This window comes from Sorex fumeus, unplaced genomic scaffold (genome assembly GCF_029834395.1).
Source record: "Sorex fumeus unplaced genomic scaffold, SorFum_2.1 ptg000013l, whole genome shotgun sequence".
NCBI classification, from domain to species: Eukaryota; Metazoa; Chordata; class Mammalia; order Eulipotyphla; family Soricidae; genus Sorex; species Sorex fumeus.
Window position 1 is genome coordinate 3,516,291 of NW_026606070.1, and position 22,836 is coordinate 3,539,126.

The window sequence follows — 22,836 nt, forward strand, 5'->3', positions numbered from 1 at the left end:
GCGTGCCCTTGTGCCATTATAACAGCCTCTTTTAAATGTATATTCTAAGGCATTTTGAGTAGGAAGAGAATTCGGAAACAAAAATTCCAAATACTTTTAAAATAAAAGGATATATAGTGGCTAAAATATGCTGATTTTCACCCATGCACTTACAGAAGTCATGCTCAGAACTACTTGTGTATATAGAATTATGTTTTCTTACCATAAACAACTCCTACTCACATTCTCTAAATGATTTGCACATATTAACTAAGCAAAAAGGAAAAGAGCATGCTTTAGGGCTGCCTACAGACTTAAGCAAACAAAGGAGAGATTGTTAGAGATACTTTTAGATAAATATAATTGCATGGATTTTAAGTAACAGTATTAACACAAAACAGAAAGAAACTTAAGATAAAGAGAGTGTTGTAAAACTGAGTGTCTTAGCAGCGTATTTAACTAATGATCAAAAAAAAAAAAGCCAGCTTTTAAGCTATTCAATATTCCTACATTTTCATGTAAAATAGGTAGCAAATACTGGTTTGCATGTTTAAATGACAGCAAATATCATTCATATTTTTATTCATCCTAGAAGGAGATGCAACTACAGACAGAAATGATGATAAACCCTAAAAAAAATGATAAACCCTTGGAGTTGTATCACATAAGTTTTCAGAAATTAAAAGCTGGCCAAACTATTCTCTTTCCTTAGAGACATCCAGGCATATTTCTCAGCATTATTTCTCAAATAATTCTGCTATGAAATGCAACTGTGCAGATCACTTCAGAAAGTTTTGCTTTTTTTTACAAATTAAAGATTTTTAAAGTTTCTAGAAGCATCAAATACTCTATATAGGAAAAGTTCTGTAGATACGTCAACTAGGTTGGTAGAGTCACATAATCCAAGATCCAAGAGGAATGTACTCTATACACCATATAATAACAACTGATAGGTAAAGACTGTCACATTTGGGGACAGAGAGATAATATAGTGGACAAGTTGTCTTCCATCTAGGTTGGATCTCAGATGACCCATATCATCCTCTGAGCACTGCCTGGAGTGACCCCTGAGCACAAAGTCAGGAATAAATCTTGAGCCATTGCAGAAGTTTTTCCATGTGGATGAAAAACAAGAAAGCAAACAAGCAAGAAGGCAAGAAAGTAAGCAAGCAAAGAAGGGTCAGAGTGATACCACAGCTGGCAGGGCTCTTGCCTTGCACATGGCCAACCTGGGCTTAATCCCAGGCACCCTAGATGATCCCCTGAGCACTGCCAGGAGCAATTCCTGAGTGTAGAGCCAGGAGTAACCCCTGAGCATGGTTGGGTGTGGCCCAAAAAGCAAGGAAAGAAAAGAAAGAGAGATGGAGAGGGAAGGAGAAAAAGAGAGAGAGAGAGAGAGAAAGAGAGAAAGGTCAAGTTTGTGCACCCATGTTATGAATAAAAGTACATACACAAGACCATAGAGTTAAACAGCTAATCAGAGAAAAGGAGAATGAATAAAAATCAATGTTTCTCTTTCCTGAATTGGCTTCCCAAAGAACCAGAGTTCTAAATCTGGAACAAACAGACTTCAGGGAATCTCTGAAACCCCAAAAGATTTTGCAATTTACATAAGTCATTTTCTTGCAAAAAATTAATGCATTGATAGGATTTTCAAGTGATCCATTTCCTGATTTTTCTTTGTGTTGTTTGATTTTTATATTTTGGGATCATACATAGCCGTGCTTAAAACTGACTCTTGGTTCTGTGCTCAGTAGTCGTTCCTCATGCGTAGGCCCCATGCACTGTGTCAGCATTGAAAAATGGGCTGCATACAACATGAGCACGGTTACCCCAGTACTAACTAACTAACGCTCTAACCCCGTAAGTTACCCATTTTCTGCTTTTCTTGCTTTGCTCCTAAAAACCCTCCTGGAAAGTGATTACAATTAAAATACTTCATTGAAATGCACAGAAACAACATAAAATTATTTTTGTGGAATTGCAACTATCTAGCAGTCATGACTAAAGGTGAGATCAGTGATGCTTTCTCCCTTTCTGTAGGGCTAAATTTCATTTTTAGGCAGACGAGAACCACATTATTTTTTCCCTCTGTGTCCACAGAAATAAAAATATTCAGCTCTTCATTTATTATCCTCTTTTGAAATTAAAAAAAAAATGTATCCCGTTCTGTTCTTTCTCTAGGAGATAAGAAAAGCAACCAATTCTTGATGCTATTGATCTGAGACATCCAGATACTATTAATCCGATCCCAGATCAACAGTATCAAGAACTGGGGCTTTGAGAGACTGAAATATTGGTAGTTGGCCTTGAACCTATAATGGGTCTTTGTTTAGATGAAAAACAATGCAGGTCAGTGGACTGCCAGCATCTAAGTAATATTAGCTACAGTACTTGGTGGCTAGGTAATGAAAGATAGTTTGGTTAGTAGCTGTACGGAGTTTGTAAAGAAGTTGAGAACAATGTCAGTAATATAAATTATGTAATAAAAAGAATGAATCACAGTAACTCATAATTTTTTATAAGGAAAACATAGGGATGGCGAGTTCTCTTTTGGCACTGTTATTTATATTTAAGTAAGGCTACTACTCACAAGGTGAATAGGTTTTTCTCCCCATTTCTTCATGGGAGTGTACTTGTGACCCTATCATAAATACTCTATAATAAATATTCTAACAACAAGAAGACATTTTTGCCTAGTGTCCATTTTTACGAGATTTAATGCATGCATGCTGGCACATACTACCAGATGTGTCTTAATTAACACAAATTACAGGGAAAGTTATCAATGTGTAAAACATATAAATGCCTGTTCTCACTTTAAGTGCCCAACTTCTCACCCTTAAATGCATGGGCTAAGAAAATATACAAGAATATCATTCTAATTAAAGATGACTAATGGTAATTAATAACAGTTTACATAATTTAAAAACTTCATATATTTGTATTGAATAAACTGATATGGCATATTTTAGGTCAGAATATGTCTAAGCTTAATTCTCATTTCCTGAAACTTTAGCTTTGTAAAAGTAAACTAATCACATTCAATTATTTTTCTATACACTGTCACTGTCACTGTCCTCCCATTGTTCATCAATTTGCTCCGGCGGGCCCAGTAATATTGTGAAACTTGTTACTGTGTTTGGCATATCGAATACGTCACAGGTAGCTTGCCAGGCTCTGTCGTGGGGGTGAGATACTCTCGGTAGCTTGCCAGGCTCTCCGAGACGGGCGGAGGAATAGAACTTGGGTTGGCCATGTGGGCCGTGTGCAAGGCAAATGCCCTACCCCCTGTGCTATTGCTCCAGCCCATTTCTATACAACTACACACAATTTCAAAAGCTAGTTAACCTTGGTCAAATTCCTTTGCTGTGCCTCAGTTTCTTTATACGGAAATGAAGATCATAATAGAGCCTCTTATGGATTTCTAGTGAGATGTCATTTAAGACACATCACGGAACCTAGATGAACTCTAGAAAACTTAACACAGATAGGACGATTGATACTATAAAAGCTCCTATAAAACTTTGTTAAGATTGCAGAAGCTGATTTATTACTTACTGATGGTTCAAAGATATCCTTGGAAATTATTTTCTTATTTTCCTTTTAAATATGTAGGAGTTGAAGAATCATTATTACATAATAATTATTAGATTATCACATACTAGGAACTTCCCAGATACAGAGTTCTTTAAAGTCTTTTTGTTCTTTTGTTTTGGGGTCACGCCTGACTGTACTCAGGGGTTACTTCTGACTCTGTGTCCAGAGATCACGCCTAGTGGGGCTTGAGGGACCATATACGGTATTAGGGATCAAACCCATTGTAAGGCAAGCATCCTACCCTCTGTAGCATCCTTTCAGCCCAGAAGTTTACCTTTTATAGTCAAAGGACTAACCAGTCTCCCATACCACTTAACAGCTGTTAAAATGATTGGAAATACAAATTACATGTAATTCACATAATTTCCTTCTTTTCTAGAACAGGGAAGTTCTCACATCAAGTTTGTCCTTCAGCCTGGCGATCCAGAGCTAGACTGTGAGAAACAAGCCCCGTCCCCGGGGTTCAGAGCATCGGTGAGGGCACTCCTGCTCCTCTGGGGGCAGCTAAGGCTCCTGTGACACAGATATGCTGGGTCACAGTCCCCTCCTCCCCTCCAGTGTGTCTCCCTCTGCTGGAGCATGGCCCAAGACCCACTCGAACAGAGCGTGCATCTTAGAAATTCAATCTGAAATTAATAACAGAGATCAAAACCATCTCTCATTGTCCTTGAGTTGCTTTTAAGATCCACATAGGAAGAATAAAATGCTAATATTCACCTTCTAAATTTCCCAAACAGGAAGCTCTGCTCTGCCACTTGACCTCAAAGTAACACAGTTCAGAGAAGGATCCCAAACCTCATGTCCCTCCTCTTCAATATTATGAAAGGACAATTAGGAAAGGGGAAGTGGATTTGGAGAAAGCCGTTTTTAAGAGCAACGCTATTATTTGGTGGTGAGGAGATAGATTTTTTTTTCTCAACCGCCAAAACAAGCCAGGAAGAAAGAATTTCTTAAAAAATTTAAAGGGTGCTAGAACTGTCAGTCATTTCTTGCCTGAAGTGAAGCACTCGCAAAGCTTGGAAAATCACCAAACCAGCTGGATTAGAAGCTCATCCTCCATGGGGGAAAATGCAGGGGAGAGGGAGGTAGCAGTGGGGAAAGAGCTTGCCCTTATCTGGCAGGTGGCATATGTGCATCTCCCAGTAGATACATAAGCACAGAAAAAGAACCTGGCCTTTGAGTCCTTCGTTAATTTTTCACCTAATAGAACTATTGATTGTTCCCACAATGCCGTGACTCGGCAAGCTACCTGAGAGTATCTCGTCTGCATGGCAAAGCCTGGCAAGCTACCCGGGACGTATTTGAGATGCCAAACACAGTAACAACTGGTGCCCGCTCGAGCAAACTGATTAATAACGGGAGGACAGTGCTACAGTGCTACAGAACTATCCATAAGATAGAGAATCGTATGAGGAGAACTGAATTCCAATTCTAGTGGTGGTAAAGCCACACATGCTAGGGGAAAAGGAAGCTCAGATGGAGAAGGGAGCACCAAATAAAGGGTGTTGTGAGGATCCTCCCAAGGTGGGAGAAGCATGCTGAAAGTAGTCTATAGACCAAACATGATTGCCACTCAATGCCTCTCTTGCAAAACACAGGACCCAAAAGAAGAGAGAGAGAACAAGGGGGAATGCCCTGCCACAGAGGCAGGGTGGGATGGGGGGGGATACTGGCATCCGTGGTGGTGGCGAATGGGCACTGGTGGAGGGATGGGTACTTGATCATTGTATAACTGAAACCCAAGCTCAAAAATGTGTAAGTCTATAACTGTACCTCATGGTGTTTCACTAATAAAAAAAATGGTCATATAGTGTAAGACTGCAATTTAATATTTAGGTTAATATACTTCCACCAGTAATAAAAATCTATCTATTTAATGTTTTACAGTTAAAAAAAAAGAATCCACAAGTGCACCCTGGCAGAAAGTCAATCTTTAGAGAATCTTCAATGTTTTTGTTTAGGAAGATTACTGCCTTCTCTCTTCTCTCTTTTTCTGATATTAGATCTGAAGATGGAGAAGTAGGGAACAAGTGAGGATTTCCCCTCTATTGCAGTGGCCACTTGAGACATAACAAAGGACTTTATCTACCTAGGGATGGGGAAAAAAACAACTCCCAGAGAGCAGGCAGTAAGATTTCAGTATATTCAGGTTGGGAGTAGTTAGAATAGAATCATTTCATAAGATTCAGAATCCTCCTTAAACCTGGTAAATGTGCTCATAAATAAATATGCATTACGCACCTTACATTATACTACATGAGGCATGAGAAACACAGCAATGAGGAAGAAAGATTCTTTCTTTCTAACTTTAGGTAAAGCATGTATCCGCTCCTCTCTTTTTGGCTTTTGCCACCATCTGACTGAATCAGGATTCTTTTTTCTCTCTGATGGACCATTCTCCTAAGAAAGTTAAATCATTATTATTCCATAAGTAAAGTAAGTAAGTAAAGGCCCTCCCGTTGATCGTCGATTTGCTCGAGCGGGCCCAGTAACGTCTCCATTGGAGACTTTGTTGTTACTGTGTCTGGCATATCGAATACTCTCGGTAGCTTGCCAGGCTCTCCGAGAGGGGCGGAGGAATCGAACTCGGGTCGGCCATGTTGGCTGCGTGCAAGGCAGACACCCTACCCGCTGTGCTATAATTACACTTAAAAAAAAACCACAAAGAACACTTTCCCTGAATACATTCTGAGACACTAAGGTACCGAGTGCATTTTATTTCTTCAAGCTCTATATATTAAAGGTCTGCCAACATTCTTTTCCCAGTCACATTTCCCAAAAGCTTAGCATGGGCCATAAAAGTCTAAAATTTGGCATGTTTGACAGGAAAAATTTGCCAATTTGGCCAAAGTTTCATGTTTGAATAATAAGTAGAAAAATTAGGGGGGAAATTGAAATGAAATCCTAAAAGTCATGGTATTATTGAGAAAGATTAATTTTCTTGGGGTAGATTTTTTATTGAAAATTTCATTGAAAATTGAGAATTTAATTTTCAATCATGGCAGGGCTTTTTCAGATGGGATTTTACAAAAACCTAAACATTGCTTAGAAATGAATCTAAACAAGTAATAAACAAAGAACAGAGAGCTTCTTCTGATTGAAATTTTTTTTATTATCTGCACACGATTAGTGCTTTATAGACATTTCAGACTAAAGCAAAAGAAAAACTTAAATAAAGCAAAAAACCCTACCTACCTAACATACATTAACAACTAATAAAGACATATAGCATACTACTAATGCTCTGTGTTTGTACATATATAATGCTAGAACACTGCACGGCGGTAGGGTGTTTGCCTTGCACACAACCAACTTGACTGACCCGAGTTCGATTTCTCTACCCCTCTCAGAGAGCCCAGCAAGCTACTGAGAGTATCTCGCCCACACGGCAAATCCTGGCAATCTACCCATGTCGTATTCGATATGCCAAACACAGTAACAACAAGTCTCACGACGAAGACATTACTGGGCCCGCTCGAGCAAATCGATGACAATGGGAGGACAGTGCTACAGTGCTAGAACACTTGACAAAATGCTGTCACTCATTGTGTGAAAATATTGGAAGGTAGAATTAAAATATTCAATTCTATTCATTATGTAACTTGGGTAATTGGGCTTGAGGCATATCCATAAATATAGAACGGTGTTTGATTTATAAATATTGTTGCTAAGATGAGTTTTCGAACGTGACAATCAAGAGAGTTCCAAAGAGGAAACAAGCATAGACCAGGGGGAGGGATGAGTACTTGATCACTGTATAACTGAAACCCAAGCACGAAAGTTTGTTAGTCTACAACTATACCTCATGATGTTTCACTAATAAAAAAAAAATAAGCATGGATCAGGTGATAGACCAGGTGTGTGTCCTGAGATTCTGGTGCCTAATACATGTGCAGAGGATTCCGTACAATGACCATTTCTGCAATGTTCCCTGTCACCAACACTTCTTGATAAATGAAAACTCTCTTAGAACTCTCCAGATTCTTCATGTCAAACTATTACACAACTGGGATAATCAGAAAATATTACCTGTGATTCCACTAGCAAAGAAAAGTTAACTATTACTTTATATTACAATAATATTAATTTTGCAAAACTTCACAAATCACAAATCACAAATCATCCTGTTATTCGTCGATTGCCTCGAGCAGGCCTCAGTAACGTCTCCTTCATCCTAGCCCTGAGATTATATTCAAGGCTCTTTAGGAGAATGAGACCCATCATTGTTACTGGTATTTGGCATATTGGGTATGCCACGGGGAGTTTGCCAGACTCTGCCGTGTGTTGTCCAAAGTAGGAATAAGATGTGTTGCCTTGCACACAACCAACTTGTTTTGGTTGTTTTGTCCAAAGTAGGAATAAGATGTCATAATAAGATGTCTTCGGCTGCCGGAGCCCTGGTCGGGGCGGGGAGGAAAGCTCAACCCGCTCCCCTCCAAGGGGCCGCGGCGAGGACAGCCAGGCGCAGGGGCAGGAGACTGCACTGTTCTCTTCCGGGAGCTGGTTTTTATAGCATATTTATAGCATATATTGCAAAACTTGACTAAAATAATATGATGTAGACTTTCCCATGTTCTCATGTAAATACAATGCACAGAAAACGTCTGTGCACTGAAAATTTCATCTGAGATACCAAGAAATTCAAGGAAGTCCCAATCAATTAGATCAATCGCACAAACGCTGTATTCTCAATGTTGCTATTGGTTTTCCACCTCCCTTTTAAGAGAAGTGTTTGGAAAAATTTTTTTGGTATGCCATAGGATAATTCAACACTATAAAGCCTAATTTTGAAACTACTACATACCACCCCCCCATAAAAAGAAATTACTATATACCATCTTTAATGATCCAGCAAGAGTCTTCAAATGAGCTATGGACACAGTACATTTCAATCCATTATTATTTAGACAATCCTCAATTTCCTTTAGGTTTTTTTGTTTGCAGGCCACATCTGGGTGTGTCTGGACTTTCTCCTGACTTTGTGCTCAGGGTTCACTCTGGCAGGCTTGGGGAAGCATATGAGGAGCCGGAACATCCTACCCTCTGTACTATCTTGTACTATCTCTCTGTCTCCCACTTACGATTTTTTTAAAAGGTTCATGTTCATACTCCACATCCAAGAATCCTAAATATCTTTAAATTTGCTCATTAAAAGTCATTATGTCACATGTATTGACTCCCACCCATGCCTAGGAATGGCTGATTAGAAAAGTTTGTGACTTGCTGAATTTGATGATACATCTTTCTCTAGAACAATCTTGATGATACACATCTATTTGATGTTAAAGAATATTTACCCAAAGACGAAATCTCTGCACAGTAAATCGAACAAAAAAAAAATAAAGTCTTCACTATAAAACAAAATAGTCAAAGCCATCAAAATATCACCATGCCCATTTTAAAAAGCCAATAGGCATTAATGTCTAAGAATAAATAGGGATGGAAATGTACTCCACTGATACTTCAAAGACCTTTGAAACATCTGGAATGTGGTTCCATTCAGTGTATTCCACTAAGCAGGAAGAATAAGAAGATTTTAATAAGGCAAATAAGATTCAGGTTTCTTACAATATGTTCTCCCCACGGGGAAACAAATAACACGACGCATCTGACTAACCTTTCTGCACTTCAGCTGCGTTAATCAACATTTAGTCATGGATTCCATCATGAGGCACAGATGTTTTCATTGAGGGGAAAATATGCTTTCACATTTTAGAGTCCCAGGATTTATATGTCTGGGGAAATGTTTTGATTGACTGCTGCCTTTGTAACAGCATTATTGATAGGAATTACATATTGATTACACAAAAATACATTTACAGTCCAGAGATTGTGACTAACTCGATGTCAATATCCCATAAACTCTATCAACTAGAGTCAATGCTATTAAAATATATCTAGAACTATTCCTTTAACATCAAGATTTAAGAAAGGACGAAGGAACTGATCAAAGTAGATCATGGGTTTGAAGAAATTTGGGTGTAGAATACTATGTGAACGAAGGATGTAAATACTAGGAGCAATGAGCAGATGTTGAAGAAATCTCTGCTGATGGTTTAGCAGAGATGTCCTCAAGACTTCCAGCCAAACATGTGAAAATGTTTGGGTGAGTAACAAAACTACAACATCTCATCGGTCACTTATAGGAGGGCATTTGTTTGACTTTTTTTTTTCATCTCTTTAAGATACAGCTTAGACAAAGCATGACACCTGCCAACAAATCTTTGACAAAGGAGCAAAAAAATGTCCACTAGCTGAATTTCATATTATAAAAACACTGGAAAATAAATGTCTTCAGCAAATATTTATAAATGTCATATCATGACTTCTGGTCAAGTCTTAAACCTCAATAACAAATGAAAAACAATTATCATGTGGTTATGTATCCACATGTGCACAAATTCATTTATGCCAATGTACAAACCTATAGTCATTAGCTGGGTAAATACAACAGAACTTGACAAGCGCCTCTTCAACTAATGCTCATAGCGATGATTAAGGCTGTTTGAACTGTCTTCTCTTTTACCAACAAGGAATGGCAATAATTTAAGAGAACCAGAAAAATATCTTACCTGGAATTACTTCAAAAAGGAATTTTCCTGGGTTTTCTTCATTGCAAGGATGCTCAACAACTTTATTTCCAGGCAGAAAAATAGTACCCTATGGAAACAAATACACAAAACATCAAAATCACCAGATGGTAAATGTCAAAACTCATTCTCAGTTAGGGGCATTCAAAATCTAGGATATGTAAATATACATCAGGAATTTTGCTCGCAGCTAATTAAATCATACAGTATAACTATCTAGGTAACAGTAAGCATATATTTATTGAGTATCAACTACATACAAAACTCTGCCAGGTGCTGGATTCATTTTTAAGTACCAATATATTAAATTCATACTGCAAGCCAAAATTTTTACTCAGACTACTAGCATTTTATTGTTTAATTGTCAGAGCAATTCTATGATTCTGGTGCTATATTTCCCAGTTTGTAACTGTGAAAACCTGGGGAGAGATATTAATTTAGCCATCGCCACCACAGTCTCTCTTGATTATCCCTTCCTCTTTTTATTTATCACGCCTTTAGTGGATTCATGCTGAGACTTATTGAAAAATATATCCTGTTAAGAATTACTTCGACTCAATCTTTTAACAATCATCTTAATTTATTTTTTGCTTAGCAAATAGTTCTCTACCCTGATTATACATGCACTGAATATACTATCAACTAATTTTTATACACCTTTCTATCACTTAGTCTAGCTTTTAGAAACAATAATTCCAATTATATGACTTTCCCCAGGTGTAGGGTTGGCAATTTTCAGTCGTCAGCACACTTTAATTCCATGGAGGACACAGAGCTATTAACCACTCTTTCATGAATCAACTGCTTTCCTAGATTTTGTGTTTTTTCAGATTGTTACTTTTCTATTGTCTGAGTGTAGTCTGCTTTGCTGTCTCTAGATATGAGAGTTTTGCAAATATATTTTCTCTTCAAGACTCAAGATGTATCGTATATATTTATGACTTTAATAAACAACTATAAATAAGAATATATCATATACATGACACTAATCCAAAGCCTCAGACCTTTATATATCCAGATGTCATTTGACACTTCCATTTGGATATTTCAAAAGCATATTGAATTAAATTCATTCAAATGAAAGTAAAATTAATCCTGGTCCTATTTAAGTACTCCCTAGCTCAATGACTGACATGATTTTCTAATCAGTTGCAAAAGACATAAATGTAAATAAGTCATTACCTATACTCTATTCTAGTTCTATTACTACCGCACCCTAGTTCAAGAGACTATTATGTCTCTTGTCAAGAAAGCTTTGAATATCATGTAATGAATTACCAAAGATACTCTAACATTTTGGGTGAAGCGATAGCAAAGCGGGTAGGGCGTTTGCCTTGCATGAGGTGAACCCAGGTTTGATTCCTCCGTCCCTCTTGGACAGCCCGGCAAGGTACCAAGAGTATCCCACCCGCATGGCAGAGCCTGGCAACCTACCTGTGGTGTATCCGATATGCCAAAACAGTAACAGGTCTCACAATGGAGACATTACTGGTGCCCACTCGAGCAAATCGGTGAACAACAAGAGGACAGTGCCTCGACACTGCTACTCTAACATTTTAAATTTTTTTCTTATCTTTTGCTTGTTTCTGGCCACACCTGGTAGTGCTCAGGGCTTATCCCTGGTTCTCAGTTTGACGATAACTCACTCTGGTGGTGCTTGGAGACTAGATGTGGTATTAGGGATTGAATCGAGGTTGATCATAGGCAAACCGAGAACTTTACCTGCTGTTCCATCTCTCTGGCCCAAGACTAATGAATTTTAGTACAGCAGTAGGGCGTTTGCCCTGCGCGCAGCCAGCCCGGCCCAGCAGGGTTCGATTCCTCCGCCCCTCTCGGAGAGTCCGGCAAGCTACCGAGAGTATCTCGCCCGCACTGCAGAGCCTGGCAAGCTCCCCGTGACGTATTCGATATGCCAGACACAGTAACAACAAAGTCTCCAATGGAGACGTTACTGGGCCCGCTCGAGCAAATCGATGAACAACGGGAGGACAACTTCTTTTTTTTTCACGATTGTTAATTTTTTTATTATTATTATTAGTGAAACACCATGAGGTACAGTTGTAGATTTACAATTTTTTTGTGCTTGGGTTTCGATTATACAATGATCAAATACCCATCCCTCCACCAGTGCCCATTTTCTACCACCATGGATAATATCCCTCCCACCCCCCTCCCTCCCATCCCACTCTGCCTCTGTGGCAGGGCAATCCCTTGTGTTCTCTCTCTCCTTTTTGGTGTTGTGGTTTGCAAAAGAGGCATTGAGTGGCAAATATGTTCAGTCCATAGTCTACTTTCAACATGCATCTCCCCTCCTGGGAGGATCCTTCAAACACCTTTATTTGGTGCTCCCTTCTCTATCTGAGCTGCCCTTTCCCCTAGAATGCCTGGCTGGCCTCTAAGCCATGGAGTAATCCTCCTGGTGCTGATCTCGGCTATTCTTGGGTGTTAGTCTCCTATTTTGTTACTTTATATTCCCCAAATGAATGCAGTCTTTCTATGTCTATCCCTCTCTTTCTGACTCATTTCGCTTAGCATGATACTTTCCATATTGTACCACTTGTATGTAAATTTCATGACTTCATCTTTTCTAACAGCTAGGTAGTAGGGCTGGAGCGATAGCACAGCGGTAGGGCATTCGCCTTGCACGCAGCCCACACGGCCGACCCGAGTTCGATTCCTCCGCCCCTCTCGGAGAGCCCGGCAAGCTACCGAGAGTATTCGATATGCCAAACACAGTAACAACAAAGTCTCCAATGGAGACGTTACTGGGCCCGCTCGAGCAAATCGATGATCAACGGGAGGATCGTGATCGTGATTGTGACGTAGTAGGGAGGACAACTTCTAATTGTAGCTTTAACTTATTATCAGACAAAAATGCTATAGTATCAAATTATAGAACAAAACTTCTTAATTTTAATTCTTCCATTCTTCTATTTTAATTATGGAGAAAAACATTAATCAAATATTTATTTGTAATTTTGGGGGTCCATGCCCAGAGTTTACTCCTGGTTCTGAGCTCAAGGATCACTACTGGCGGTGCTCAGGAGACCCTACAAGGTTGCTGAAGATTGAACTGGAGGCCGCGTGCAAGGCATAACAGGATTTGTGATCATAATAGAATGCGCCCCCCCCCCAAAAAAAAAGGTCTATAGTCTTGTCCACTGCGTTATGTTGCCATTTTTTGCAGTTTGAAGAAATGTTTGGTCCAAGTAATATTTTACTCAATTTTCATATTACTTGGTTTAATATAAGAAATTGTAGTCAACAACTCTGTGTCCCCTTCCCCGTATATAAAGAGCTAAAACATACTACCCCCTAACAAGTACCCAAGGAATTGGTAGGGAATAGTATGTTGGTGTTTGAGATACTGCTTTTATTTTATTTTCCAAGAAAAAACTATATTTACCATTATATCTCGTGACCTCTGGCTAATGAATTTCATTTTGCTTCAAAAGTACGACACACTTGGAAAATACTCATCAAAATTTAAACCTTTATTTTATGTTGAGTTTAATTTGTGTGGTTTCTATCTGAAAAAAGTGGTTATTTTAATTATTAATTTATTCAATGAAACAAAAATGACTTTGTGACATAACTGCATTTGTGATTTGACTTAGTTTTAAACATCCATCTAACCTTTCAGATAGATTATTTATTAGTATATTTCCACTGTATCTTTTATATGTGTACATATTTGTCTATTGCTTAATTTTAAGCCTTAAAATAGAATTCTTTCCCTGCTATGCATATACAAAACATCATGGATAAAATCACAAATTACATCACTCTAAAACTGATTATTCTTCTAAATTATTTATAATTTAAGTTATTATTATTATTTGGAAGTTAGGGCCTCATCCAATGGTGCTCATGGCCTACTCCTGGCTCTACCTTGGTAGACTCAGGGGACTATCTGGAGTGCTTGGGATCAAGCATGGGTCAGCCAAGAGTAGGGCAAGTACCCTACCCACTGCACTATCGTTCTGGCCCCAGTTCCTTTCTAAAAGTATCTGTTAATTAGACACCTTTGCTATAATGTCTATATTCATTATCAATTTCTACATTATGCAGACTGTATTTTCATTTTAAAAAATAGCCTGTGATGTTCAAAACAATAGTTCAAGTATAGACTTTTTAAAAAAGGCATATATGTGGTGATTGATAAACATTAACTGTGACTAATTTATCAATTCAGTCAGGAATTAAAGTCATTTAATGAATATAACATCTGGAGTGATAGCACAGCGGGTAGGGCGTTCGCCTTACAAGCGGCCATCATGGCTGACCCGAGTTCGATTCCTCCGCCCCTCTCGGAGAGCCCGGCAAGCTACCGAGAGTATTCGATATGCCAGACACAGTAACGACAAAGTCTCCAATGGAGACGTTACTGTGCCCGCTCGAGCAAATCGATGATCAACGGGAGGGCCTTTACCTTTACCTTTACCTTAATGAATATAACTAACTCAGACATCTTGAATAGAAGCCATGTACCTAAAGTCCATAATTGAGCAATGGCTTATAGTTGTTATTTATAATTTAATAAACTGCTAATCCACAAAATAATAATATCATTTACCTACTCTAGGGGCTGGAAGGATAGCACAGAAGGTCGGGCGTTTGTCTTGCATGTGGCTGACCCAGGTTCAATTCTTCCAGCCCTCTCGGAGAGCCCTGGAAATTACCGAGAGTATCCCCCGGAAGGCAAAGCCTGGCAAGCTACTCGTGATGTATTCGATATGCCAAACACAGTAACAACAAGTCTCACAATGGAGCTATTACTGATGCCCACTTGAGCAAATCAATGAACAACAGGAGGACAGTGCTACAGTGCTACCTAGACTATAGATAAAGGCCCTCCCGTTGATCGTCGATTTGCTCGAGCGGGCCCAGTAACGTCTCCATTGGAGACTTTGTTGTTACTGTGTCTGGCATATCGAATACTCTCGGTAGCTTGCCGGGCTCTCCAAGAGGGGCGGAGGAATCGAACTCGGGTCGGCCATGTTGGCCGCTTGTAAGGCGAACGCCCTACCCACTGTGCTATCGCTCCAGCCCATAGATAACTAGTGCTCCAGACTATAGATAACTAGTGCTAAAACCTTCCCATCTTTGTACATATATACACATAAAACATATATTGATTTTGAGAAATACAGTAAAGATAATTACCTTCAAAAATTAACTATTGTTATGCAAATATAATAATAAAAGCCATTTTAAAGTTTTCTTGGATATATACATACTTTTTTATCTTGTATGGTTGAAAATAATTTTCTCTGTTATCATGAACATTCAATAAATCTTTAATCAATAATAAATCAATAAATAAATAAAGTTAAATCTTTGTTATTCTTTTAAGATGATAAACTTAAGATGATGTAATCAAAAAGTATACACTGTTTGTGTGGAGTTGATTCTTTCAAAGTTCCTTTAAATTAACTACCAAACCAATAAACAAGTACATTTCAAGTGCTTTGTCTGATTCAAAAATAATACATCAGACACTACCATGTCTTAGATAGTATTTTTAGAATGATTCAGTGAAATGAGCTGTTCGAGAGAAACAGACTCTATTTTTCAGAGATAAAATATCACAATAAATAACTATAGACAAGTGGAAAATATGTAGAAAAACAATAGCAGTTTAGGAAGAATGTGTCATAGTGATGTTTGAATAGCTACCACAGATATTCAGAAGGTGATGATTTTTTAAAAAGATGGTGTACAAAGATTCAGTGACATATGAATAGGTCATCTTCAAAACCAAGGAAACAGCACCAAATAACCTGAGATAAATAGAGGCATATATATAAAACACAGTAGAATTAGTAGAAAAAGGATGTACAGAAATGATTGGAAAGTCAAGACAATTTGCAATGTATGGACATGCAGAAGTCTCAAGCAGACACTGTTGTCCTCGGTAACCATAACAACTGGTAACCAGAGTGGCAGTCTGAGCGATGCAGGAGATTTAAGAAACCCGCCTCTTACAACTTGGTACCACTCTGCTACTGACATCCTCAGCAGGGTGACCAAGATACTGCCGCAGAATTGCCATGAATTCATGTTAATACATTATTAGATAAACATTTAAGAATTATACAGAACAATAGGTCATAGCTTAAGTACAGGAAAAGGCAGATGTAAAGAGTGTCATAATTTTTCTCTCCTGTACCGGCTGGAGCAATAGCACAGCAGGTAGCATTTGCCTTGCACACAGCAAACTGGGCTGACCTGAGTTCGATTTCTCCGCCCCTCTCGGAGAGCCCTGCAAGCTACCAAGAGTACCTTGCCCTCACGACAAAGCCTGTCAAGCTACCTGTGATGTATTCGATATGACAAACACAGTAACAACAAATCTCACAATGTTACTGGGCCCGCTTGAGCAAATCGATGAACAACGGGAGGACAGTGCTACGGTATGTACAAAAGAAAGGTGACGCCTCAAATGGGAAATTAGGGGCTGGAGCCATAGCACAGCAGGTAGGGCACTAGTCTTGCATGCAACTGACCGGGTTCGATTCCCAGCATCCCATATGGTTCCCCGAAAACCAGGTGTAATTCCAGAGTGCATAAACCAGGAGTAACCCCTGTGCATTGCTGGGTGTGAGCCAACCCTCCCCCCAAAAAAGAATAAAAGAAATGGGGAATTAGGAAGATTCCAATTCCATGAGACGCATGCATTTGGGCCAAAATGATGTGAGCTTCTGTTACTCTCTCTTGGTAGTAGAACTGGGTCTTCTCCACACCCGAACTCTTCTCTATTACAAAACTCTAATCTCTGACGGCAAAAAACAGACTCTTGACTTCAGGCTTCAGGCTCATTTCGGGAGGTTATTAGAGAGCAGAATGTCTGAAAGCTAGGGAGGAGGAAAAGATAGTTTTTTTGTTGTTGTCTGTTGCTGGTTGTTGGTTTTTTTTTGTTTTTTTTGCTTTTGTTTTTTTTTCCACACCCTGTTATTCTTAGTCTAACTCCTGGCTCTGTGATTAGGGATCACACCTATGGAACTCAGGAAACCACATGTGATGCTGGGGAAGAAATCGAATCAGCTGTATGAAAGGCAAGAACCGTATCTGCTGCACTGCCTCTACAGCCCCTAGTCTAAATAAATATTTTTTCATGCCAATTCTCTCCATAGCACGTAGCAGTCTGGCCATAGTTGCATTAATTGCATCAGTTTATATCTCCTAAACATATTTCCTAAACTTGTAGGCTTCCTCAGGTTCCAAGAGACCTAAAGGAACAATGAGCTTCTTCCTCTCTTTACTCACAGAACAATGTTTTGCTCTCTTTTGACTTCCAATAATTTCCCTACTCATTTTCTTTCCCTGCTCACTTCCCATTCACTGCATAGAATATTTTTTAATATTACGTACAATAATATGATATGACGTATCCTTTGCTACCAACAATTTCTTGCTGAGTTCTTGAGTAACAATATTCAACAGGTGCAAATACTCTGAATTTTTAAAGAAAGAGTTCATTGTCTCACTATATTGATATGGGATGTTGCAAGATCTCGATGATCAGAGCAAAGAAGCTTAGTATATAAAAAAGACAAAATCAGTTGTATAAGATGTGAATATATAAGGCAATAATTCCATGACAATAACTAAACAGAACTCTACACTTGGGACTGCAGAGATAGTACAGTGAGTACAGTGCTCACTTTAGCCCTCCCAAATTTTATTTTAAAAAAGCAGCAAAAAAAGATCCCAGAATGTTATTACTTATTTATATCCCTTATTTGAATTGTCATTTTTATAAAGAATTTTTAAGAGTTTAAAAGGGACTGGAGCAATAGCACAGCGGGTAGGGCGTTTGCCTTACAAAGCGACCGACCCGAGTTCAATTCTTCCGCCACTCTCGGAGAGCCCGGCAAGCTACCGAGAGTATTCGATATGCCAGACACAGTAACAACAAAGTCTCCAATGGAGACGTTACTGGGCCCGCTCGAGCAAATCGATGATCAACGGGAGGGCCTTTACTTTACCTTACTTTAAAAGGGACATATTTATTCTTTGAAGTAAATAATTTTACTAATTCACTTGACTAATATTTAACTATTTATTTGAAGTTTGGGAGTTTCTGCATAAGCATTGCTGAGGGACCTTCAGTTCCATACCCTGCAAGACTAGGGGACCATATGGTGGTAGGGATCTGACCAAGATCTGCCACATGCCTCACATGCACTAACTCCTGCACCATCTCCCTGGCCCCTCAACAAAATTCATTAAACAAGTCTTGCCTGAGACAAAGAGAATAAACTGGGGAGAAAGTCCAGCAATGCCTGGTTCTCCTGGGTCCTGGAATCATTCAGGGAAGGAAACTAACTTTTTAAAAAAAAACTTTATTAGTGAGACACCGTGAGGTACAGTTGTAGACTTACAAATTTTTGTGCTTGGGTTTCAGTTATACAATGATCGAGTACCCATCCCTCCACCAGTGCCCATTTCCCACCACCACGGATCCCAGTATTCCTCCCAACCCCCATCCCCTCCATCCCCCCCCCCCCCCCCCCGCCTCTGAGGCAGGGCATTCCCCTCTGTTCTCTCTCTCCTTTTGGGTGTTGTGGTTTGCAAAAGAGTCATTGAGTGGTAATCATGTTTTGTCTATAGTCTACTTTCAGCATGCTTCTCCCATCCTTGGAGGATCCTCACAACACCCTTTATTTGGTGCTCCCTTCTCTATCTGAGCTCCCTTTTCCTCTAACATGTGTGGCTGGCCTCTAAGCCATGGAGCAAAATTCCTGGTACTAATCTCGGCCATTCTTGGGTGTTAGTTTCCTATTTTGTTACTTTATGTTCCCCAGATGAATGCAATCTTTCTATGTCTATCCCTCTCTTTCTGACTCATTTCGCTTAACATGATACTTTCCATGTAGTACCAATTGTATGTAAATTTTATGACTTCAGCTTTTCTAACAGCTAACGTTTTAAAAAAGTTTTAAATGACATATATGCATTGATTATTTAAAGACTATCAAATGCTATATTTTTATGAAGCATATAAAATTGTATACGAAAGTCATCTGGTTATGTAACAATTTTCCAGTGGCAGAGTAGTCTGTAGTTAAATTTATTCTGTAGTCATATTGCCATGGTTCAAATTCTTTAGTTTGTAATGGTATAAAAATATCACTCACTATATTACATAATTATGAACTAATATATATGGAGTTTATAAGAAAATGCTTCATATATAGTATTTATTAAATACTTTTTAATATCAAAACTCCGACATATTTTGGGTCCATATTTCATTGGTCCCCAACTAACACAATCACTCCAGTAAAGATTCAAATTAGATCAGCTAACATCATTACTGAGCTGAGTGAACCAATAGATAAACTAATTAGAAACTCTGAAGTCAATTTTATTATTAAGTTTGTATGGCTAAACTAACAAAGACAAATAAAGTTCTAATTAACAATCATAAAAGTAAATAGCATAGTATAATGATGTTGATCATGCAGATTGCTAACATTTATAGAGGATTATTTTGCTAAACAAATGTGCATGCTATTTATATTATTAATTGGCCCCATGACCCTCTGATGTAGTTATATCTCATTTCATAGATTAAAAAAGCTAAGATTAGGAAGCATCTGACAAAGATTCACATATATTTGCACCACTAATATATGTTTATTTAAAACAAAATAATAAATAAATGCAGATTGTCCTAAGGATTCTATGTCTAATGAATAACCCAGTTTATGTATAGAGGTAGAGATATTAAAGACAAAAAGATAGGGGCTGGAGCAATAGCACAGCGGGTAGGGCATTTGCCTTGCACACGGCTGACCTGGGTTCAATTCCCAGCATCCCATATGGCCCCCTGAGCACTGCCAGGGGTAATTCCTGAGCACAGAGCCAGGAGGAAACCCTGTGCATCGCCGGATGTGACCCAAAAAAGCAAAAAAATAAGTAAATAAAGACAAAAAGATATTTTTTCTTTCAATGGCTGAACCCACTTTGATCCTTGGCACCACATATGGTGCTCTGAGCATAGGAATTAATGAACCCTGAGAAAGAGCCAGGAGTGATCACGGGATTGTTCATGGAAATACCAAAAATACTTCTAAAATTTGTATAGTATCATAAAATTCCCCGAATATACAAAGCAATCCTGAGATGTGGGGAGATAGAAGGCATTTATTCCCAGAAAATAAACTATATTATAAATAGCTAGCACGGTAGCACTGTCCTCCCGTTGTTCATCAATTTGCTCTAGTGGACACCAGTAACGTCTCCATTGTGAGACTTGTTGTTACAGTTTTTGGCATATCAAATACGCCACAGGGTGGTTGCCAGGCTTTGCTGTGCAGGCAGGATAGTCTCGGTATCTCGGAGAGGGACAGAGGAATTGAACCCTGGTCAGTCACGTGCAAGGCAAAAGGCCTATCTGCTGTCCTATCGTTCCAGCCCTGTAAATAGTTATAGTAATCAAAACTCCGTGGTACTGGAACAAAGAAAGAGATTAATAGAATAGAATTGAGAACTAAAGGCTAAATCCTTATACACTGAAGGCTAACTTAATTTAACAAAGGGATTGGGGGGTGCAAGAAGTGGGACAAGTTCAGTCTCTTTGAAAAATGGTTCAGAGACTTCTAAAAATAATTAAGAAGAGATCTTTCATATGACACTACAGTTATACTCCTGGGCATCTGCCCCAAGAATATAAAAGTACAAAAAAAAACCAGACATAGGTAAACCTATGTTCGGCACAGCACCCTTTACAATAGTCAACTTATGGAAACAACCCAATTACCCAGAAACAGATAAGAGGATAAAGACATGTTGGTATTTGTATATACTGGGATGCTATTTGTTTATGAGAAATGATGAACTCATGAAGTCTGCTGTAACTTAAAAGGAATTGGAGGAAGTTATGCTCAGATGTCAGAAAGAAAAGGACAAAAAAACAGATGATCTTGTGCAGATGTGGACTACAAGGGAAAAAAATGATCACAGTCATTTGGAAACAAACCCTAAGGTGTGATCAATAAAACGGGGAACCCAGGGCAGTAATGGGGTACAAGGTGTGGCAGGGAAGGGAATTCGGATGATAGTGGAGGAATCAGTATTCTGTGATTGGATGTGCAATTAATAAATAATCATATTGGTAATAAGATACAAATACAAAATATATTTATTCTGAACGTTATAAATATAACACTAATAGCATGGATAATCAAGATTCAGTGAAATTCATTTATTAATCTGTGAATTTAACTTATGTAATTCACACAAAGAGGTACAACGAATGATACCTTTATTTATATCGTTGAAATCTATTTACTATGATGATAAAAACTAAATAATTATAGTGATAGGAACTAACTTAAAATAATAATTTTAATGAGCACATTGTTCTAATTTTAAGAAACTGAGTAATTATAATGTACATCTGTTTCTACGAACCTCCCAAATTATACATTTTAAAAATCTAGTTTCACTTCTCTTTTTTATTTTTCCTTTTCACCAAAATGTAAGTCTATACTTCCCCTTTGAAGTTCCTCCTTTCCCTTCATCTTATCTGTATGCTATTTATAACACAATTATAAAGAGAAAAATTATATATATTCTATAATTTAAAAAAAGAGTTAACACATGTGTTCACTGGCTGACTAGAATGGAATAAAGATGGAATAAATGTGCCATGGATGGGTAGACATTTGAATCCTTTTCCTAGACTGAGAGATGGGTTCCAAATCTCTGGTTATTTTGAGAGTCAGACAAAACATGAGGGAAGTTTGATTTGACCACACTGCAGGTGGTTTGTATGATCAGTTTTTTTTTTAAAAAAGAATTTTATTAAATCTATTTACCACATGTTTTTGGTCATCTGAGTCTTTCTTTTTCTTATACAAATGCACACAATACAAACAGAGGCATGTATATCTGCATATGATTCTGGATGTCACTATCTCAGTGTTGTCTGCTAATGAGAGCGTTTACTAGGTTTCTCTATGTCTGACCAGACCACCCAAGAAATCATCCATCTTAGAAACAGAACATTGCAACCAACCAAATCTGACCAGATCAGATAGAAAATTATAAGGAGAGACTTTTCTGTTTTGTAAATCTGTTCCAAACAGATTTTAAAGTAGTATACACTGATGTACAAGATGAAGTATTTTCCAAACATGCAAACAACAAAGACAACTCCAGTATCTGGTGGCTGTTTGGCAACACAGAAAATAGGGAGGAACGTGTCATAAATAGCAAGGGAGTTCGGTGTCTGGTGTGGTTGGATTTAAGAAGGAAATCCAGTAACTGAAAGTGGTAGAGATAGCAGGACTTGCTACAATCATTTCCTCTTTCTTGCAAAATTAGCTCAATCTTCTTCAGTTATAGTAACAGACTAATAAAATGCCCAGTGTTCATTCAATTTCTTACAAAGAAGTATGTCCTCTTCAACAACTCAGGGGACAGAGCAATAGCAAAATGGGTAGGGCTCCTGCCTTGCTGCATCTGACCTCAATGTCCCACATGGTACCTTGAGACAACAGGAGCGATTCCTGAATGCGGAGTCAGGAGTTAGTCCTGAGCATTCATTGCCAGGTGGGATTCCAATATTAAAAAAAAATCAAAACAAAGAAAATCAACTTATTCCAGGGAAAAAATCTCTGAAGGGGGGATGGCAGGGAGATAGCTCAGCAGG

At 38.5% G+C, this 22,836-nt stretch overlaps 1 protein-coding gene across 2 annotated transcripts in view; it reads right to left on the reverse strand.

The window, feature by feature from the left end:
• The window catches only part of ARHGAP24 (Rho GTPase activating protein 24), a 750,703-nt gene that overhangs the window by 272,388 nt on the left and 455,479 nt on the right, over window positions 1–22,836 (reverse strand). For both annotated transcript variants that reach the window (XM_056111392.1, XM_056111391.1), the window contains exon 3: window positions 10,152–10,239. In XM_056111392.1, coding sequence (XP_055967367.1) covers window positions 10,152–10,239 — 88 coding nt within the window. The remainder of the gene's footprint in view (window positions 1–10,151; window positions 10,240–22,836) is intronic.